Source organism: Vigna angularis, chromosome 6, assembly GCF_016808095.1.
Source record: "Vigna angularis cultivar LongXiaoDou No.4 chromosome 6, ASM1680809v1, whole genome shotgun sequence".
NCBI classification, from domain to species: Eukaryota; Viridiplantae; Streptophyta; class Magnoliopsida; order Fabales; family Fabaceae; genus Vigna; species Vigna angularis.
Window position 1 is genome coordinate 9,612,809 of NC_068975.1, and position 6,444 is coordinate 9,619,252.

At 34.9% G+C, this 6,444-nt stretch overlaps 1 protein-coding gene across 1 annotated transcript; it reads left to right on the forward strand.

The window, feature by feature from the left end:
- Nucleotides 1-214: 214 nt before the first annotated feature.
- On the forward strand, nt 215-1,096 carry LOC108341396 (uncharacterized). Its single transcript, XM_017579083.2, has one exon. The coding sequence runs from the start codon at nt 269-271 to the stop codon at nt 899-901; it is 633 nt and encodes a 210-aa protein (XP_017434572.2). The 5' UTR covers nt 215-268; the 3' UTR covers nt 902-1,096.
- Nucleotides 1,097-6,444: the final 5,348 nt, after the last annotated feature.

A 6,444-nucleotide genomic window follows, 5' to 3' on the forward strand; every position in this document is an offset into this window, starting at 1 on the left:
CTACGGGAGAAGGAAAGAGATAAAAAAAATTTAAAATGTTCAAAGCCGGCATAGCTGACCTGACCACACCGACCCCTCCACGCATTCCACAGAAAAACAACACTTACAGACTTCATCAAAGTCAACTTTACTGAAAGTCAACTGTTTTCTTCACCGTGTATATATATATATACACACATATATCATCCCTTTGTATAATATTCATCGTTCTCAACACACAAAAACAACACAACCATATTCTCTCAAGATTTGTTCCACCCGTAGTACAATGGGAAATGCAGCTGTGACTCCATGCTTTCACCATAAAAGATCATCAGAATCGTTGTTGTCATCGAAACTTATATTCTGGGATGGTAGCACGAGATGTCTGAAGGGTAAGCACGTGGCTGGTGAGATCATGTTTGAGTTCCCAGATAAGGTTGTTTGCCATGCAGATTCCTTCTTTATAGGACACCCAATTCCTGCTTTAGCATTAGAGGATGAGTTGATGGTAGGTGAAGCCTATTTCGTTCTTCCCATTCAGTTCTTCACATGCAAAACCATTTCTGTCTCTTCACTCTTGTCCTTGGGATCATCCCCTAACAAGGCCACTATCAAATTTGGGGAATGCGCTTTTGAGTACTTGAAAGGGTCCAACGGAAGGGTACTCATAAAGGTCATGCCTCAGTTCATAACAATGCTCATCAAAAGAGGTAAAAGATGCAACCCCACCACCACTCACAACAACTTTCTCTGCAGCACTCCCGAGTTGAAAAAACACTATCAAATGCTTGTAAAGTCCAAGGACCAGGTTTGGTCACCTAAGCTTGATACCATTTCGGAGTACAAGGTTCGGTTTTCACCGTGTAGATTTTTAGGTTTAGAATGGAAGGAAAAGGAAAAGACAGAGGTTGTGTCTTGATAGTTTTCATGTTTTGAAGTAGAGAGTTTTGAAATTTGTACACTCATACATTACAAATACGTACTTCAATTCAGTACGGGACCAGTTCTGTTCATAATTTTTTGGTAGTGATATGATGATGGTAGTTGTTTGAAAAGTAGTCAAAATTGATGCTCCAAAGACTAATTCAACGGTGTCACCTGATACAAATCTGTAAAAAAGAAACAATAGAATAATATAGTATACGTTAAAATGAATATTATGAACTAAAAATTAATTTGTAAAATCCCACTCCCACTCTTCTATTGGGTTAATTTCATTTTCTCTAGAATTCCTCTGTGCCTTCTCTCTAATTTCATTCCTCCGATTATAATCTCTTCTAGAGTCTGACCACATATACCATTTGTTAGAGAACTAAGGATCCATTTTAACCTATCATTTTTCATAATAAGTTCCTAAAAACTCTTTATTATTTTAATTTTCTTTTCAATTTCTCATTCATCTTGACGAGATAAAAGTGATCTTCTCATTTTGATTAATCTTATACTAAATTTTTGTTATGTTTGGAATTTTTGTTATGTTTGGATACTTTGTACAGTGACTCTAGATTTTGAAACTAGTTTAAAATAGGCTTTTTAAGTCTCCCAATTTAAGTATGTTTTTATAATAACAGACTTAATAAATATGCGGTGACAATTTTATAAATTAAAATTCATATTTTAAGTATGTTAATTTGGTAACAGACTTAAATTTTGATTTTAAATCTGTTAAAATACAAACAAATTTAATTTATGTATATGTTAAGTTTTTTACTATACTTAAATTAATTTTTAAGTCTTTTCAAAATAAAACAAGACTTTAATTTTATATGAGTTAAACTTAAATTCATGTTTAACCTAATTTTTCATCATAGAGCACACAACACTTCTTCTTCCACTTTCTCTTTCTCCACTTTCTCCCCTCGTGCGCCTCCTCTACACTTGTTCACGCCCAACACTTTCATCTTCATGCCAGATCTCTCTGTCTGTGCGTCCTAGGGCACACATGTTATAGCCACCCCCTCGCAGATCTTGTCTCCCATCCCGAGTCGTTGTCGTTGTCGTCGTTCCCATTGCCTTTGCTGGCTCTCGCGTCACCTTTGTCGCTGCTTGCATAGTCGCTACTCGCTTCTCGTACCGTCGTTGCTCACATTGCGTTGTCGCTACTTGCGTTGCCTCTATTCACGTCGCCGCTTGCGTCAACTCTACTCGCGTCGCCGCTTGCGTCGCCTCTACTGGCGTCGCCGCTCGCGTTGCCACTCGCATCGTCGCTTGCATTTTCGCTGTCGCCGTGGCCTCTTGTGTTATCATTGTCACTGCTGCCGCAAATGCATCGTGTTGTGTTGTCGTCGTTGTACAAATGAAAAAAATTTGCCTTTGTTTGTAAGGATTAAGAATTATGATATTTTTTTGTTTTTAGGGTTTTAGATTTTAATCTTTTGTTATAGTGATTTTTAGGGTTAAGAATTTTTAGGGCTTTTTGTACTCACTCCAATTTCTTTTCTTTATTTCTGATTTATATTATATTATGTAAAGAATGTGATTAGAATAATGGATTATTGGTGCATTTCTTTGGTTGTGAAGAAGAATTTAATTGAGAGGATGATTGCTTATATTATGTTCTAATTTGATCTTTATTGTGTATGGGAACCTATATAAGAAAGATGAAATTTTTGTTCATTGATTGAGGTGCCAATGGAATATATGATTGAATTTGAAATTTTGAGTGGGAATTTTAAGTCGGTTGGATAATAACAAACTTAAATTTTAAGCCTATCGGTCAATAACAAATTTAAAATTCAAGTCTGTTGAATCTAAGTTTGTCGTAGAACAGATTTAAAAAGCCCAAAATAACAAACTTAAAAAGCCTATTTTGTACTAGTGTGAGTAGTTCTTATACTATAATTTTCTATAACACAATTCTTGGATACATAGTTTAAAATATACATTATTATTTTTAAAGACTCATTATGAAAATTGGTTAAGTAAAGTTTTATCATAAGGTTTCCTAGATTGTCTAACCTCCTAAGATCGTCTAGTTGATAATTATAATAACACATCTAGTCCTCATAGCCTCTACCAAAGCATCTACAATTGTTAATGTATTGATATTTTGTTTTGCAAATGTTGTACATGTGTTTGAAGTTGTTAATTAATATTTTATGGAAGTTAATTTCGATAGTTATGTTGTATATATAGGAACCTAAAATTAACTAAATAAGTGGATTTGTTCAACTTAAATACATGATGTGTGAAAGTTCATTGGAAAAGGTAGAAGGCAGTGAAAGTCAAGGTCTCCTAATAGTGAAAAGCTGAGTATCACATGTTTCCATTTCAAGAATGAATATTACACTAAAAGGTTATATTATGAGAGAAATAATATGACTAACAACTTTGAAAAGTTTACACTATGCTGCGAAAAGTTTACAACACTTGAAAGCGGTTGAATTGTCCTTAGTGATAACAAGTCTGATATAATCACTTGAGTTGGAACCATAGAGTTTCATCTACACAATGGAATTGAAAGATGGCTTGATGAAATTAGGTTTATACCACTTGAAACACAATCTTATATCCCTTGATGAGCTTCAAAAGAAAAGGTATGTGTTTAAATATGAATAGGAAATGTTGAAGGTGATGACGAGATCTATGGTTGTGATGAAAGGTGTAAGGAATAATTACTTGTATTCCTTGCAAGGTGTTGTAGTATCTAATCTAATGTGTATGGGTAGGAAAACTATCTTTCTAAAGATTGAAATATGACATAAAAAACTAGATAATTTAAAAGCACCTTCTTCCACACTGGAAGACGAAAATCTTGAAATTTTTAAGTTCCTTGAGGACCTCAAATTTTCCTCTCTCAAGGAAGACTCTTAGGAGAAAATAAAGAGAAGAATACTTTCATTTAGTAACCCCAGAGAGGAGAAGATGATTAGCAAAATATCATATCAATTCAAATTTATTCAAAGGTGAATTACAAGAGGGGCCAAAGGTCTTATTTATAGATGAATAAACCCCTTGCTCTTTACATCCTAAGGAATGAGACTTAAAAACAAGGCAAAAACTAAGCTCAACCAAGGAAATTCACAACCCTCTATCCAACCAAGGCCCTTTCTATTTTACACTAAAACTAAATTATTTAACTTGATATGGGACTTCTACTATACATTATCTTCTATCCTAGTGATAGCTTGACTTTTTTTACAGTCCTAATGATGGCCCAATTTAGGCCTATAGAAAGTACATGTGTACCTCTACAAAATACTATAAATAATATAAGAGAAAATATTCCCTTAACATTTTCACAAAATTAAGAATAAGGAAGAATATCTTAGTATTATACTCTTCAAGTGTAGTGTCTTTTGTTAAGACAAAATCGTCAATGTGCCTAACCGCTCTCATGCTTTGAAGTTTAATCAAATAACATTAAAACGGGAAAATAATTGAAAAACAACTTAGGGTGAAAACACAGGACTTGGAACTTGAATCCCCAACATAGAAAACCTACACAAAACTTAGAACCTGAATCGTTAACATAGAAAAACTTAGGAAAACACTTAGGTTCTTAGGAAATAGGAAAACAACTAGGTCAAAACACTCAGACGTAGGGTTAAACGCTATTATGCCTAAAGATCTTGCTTAGAGCATTGAGCATGATTTGTGGCACGTGGACATAGGATCCAAACAATCAGGTAGTGGATCATCCTCTCCTCCACTTTGAATTGACCCACCAATAATTGTCGTCGATTGCATTGTTGTTCAGGATTGCGCATAAACGATTGGAATGCAAGAAGGTAATTGAAATCCGGAACGTCGAGATGAACTTTCACTAGATCATGCCACATTGTGAGCATTGCAACATTTTTGAAAATGTCATCATCAAGAATTATGCGAACCCCTTTGACTTTAGTAGTCACAATTCCATCACGATAACGGAGGTTGTAGTAGAATACTCTAATGAGGTCGGGATAAATACATCCATTTTGCTCAACCAGATGTTTTAGACCTTGGGCTGCAAATAAATTTGGAAATTGAAACCCATAGAATCTATAGTATTTTAATCGTACATATTTGGCACCCAAGATGCGTTGCTCCTACCAAAAGTGAGCGAACTCAGCTTGTTTCTCCGGATCGGAGATCAATCCTTCAAGAGTTGCAGGTGGAGGAGCTCGAGGACGAGAAAAGGATGCACCACCAGTACATCTTCGTGTGGGCATCTTGTGCCTTGCATCAGCCATGAAAAATCAACGAGTGTATAGAAAGGCAGTATGAAGAAGAGAGGGAAAACTTGTTTAATCTTGATCTTGGCAGAGTTTGGGTGTAGTGGGAGGTTTTAATCGATTATAGATAGGTGTTTATAGAGAAAATGGAAAAACTAGTCGTTTCTGAACGTTGTAACGACTATATTTTTGAACCTGCATCGATTGATAATCTATTATCACTAGTGATAATCGATTATTTGGTCCAAAATAGTATCCTGATATGCATTGATAATCGATTATCAATGAATATAATCGATTATTTGTTCATGTGAACCCAGATTTTGAAGAACATGCAATGATAATCGATTATGTCCTATAATAATCGATTATTTGTGAACCAAAAGCTTTTTTTTTAAGATCAAATATGATTGATTACCTTCAGTTAATCGATTATTCGTGGTGATTTACGACAAACTCAAAATTGACATGAATTTTAATCCTAAGACATATCTAACACTCCCAAATCTCGTCTAAGATCATTAAACCTATCATTAAACCTATCTATAGTCCTAAGAAGAATTTTAACTCCCCCATCATAAACATTTCAAATTCTCCCTGCATAATATTAGCAAATCCCTCACATAAAGAATCATCAGTTGACCCAAAAATGATATCATCTACATATACTTGAACAAGCAAAATGTGACTTCCTACTTTCTTAATAAACAAGGTTGAAAAACTGTTATTTTTATACTTAAAATTGATATCAAAAACAACCTTTATGACTAAAAACTAGCTTGGAATCATACTTTTGCTTATGTTTTTGGAAATAAGAGAGTTGGACAGGTTTTATGCTTAATTTCCTTGTTTTTGCAGGTTTTTGAGATGAATTTGATGAAAGAAGTGAAGTGGGACAGAGATGGAATCAGAAAAGGACACAAAAAGTGCAAAAGAAGAGAAGTCACAAGTACCGCTCAGCGCCAATTACTGCTGAGCAAAACTTTCAAGGACCCGTTGGCACCGCTGAGGGGTAAAAATGCAGCTGAGGGGCAAAATAGAAGAAACGTACTTACCGTTGAGCGGTAATTACCGCTAAGCGCCACTTTATTGGGCTTTGGGCCAATTTTCTGTAATTTTTATGATCTATTTTGGGCTTGAACCCGTTTTCTATTATTCTTATGGGCTTGGGCTTAATTTTCTATAATATTTAGAAGTCTATATAAGGCTTTAGTCTTCCTAGGGTTAGTATCTTTTGATGGCTTAAGCACAAAAACACACTTTTCACCCCTTGGGGGTAGATTTGGGGATGATGACGGCTCTCCTC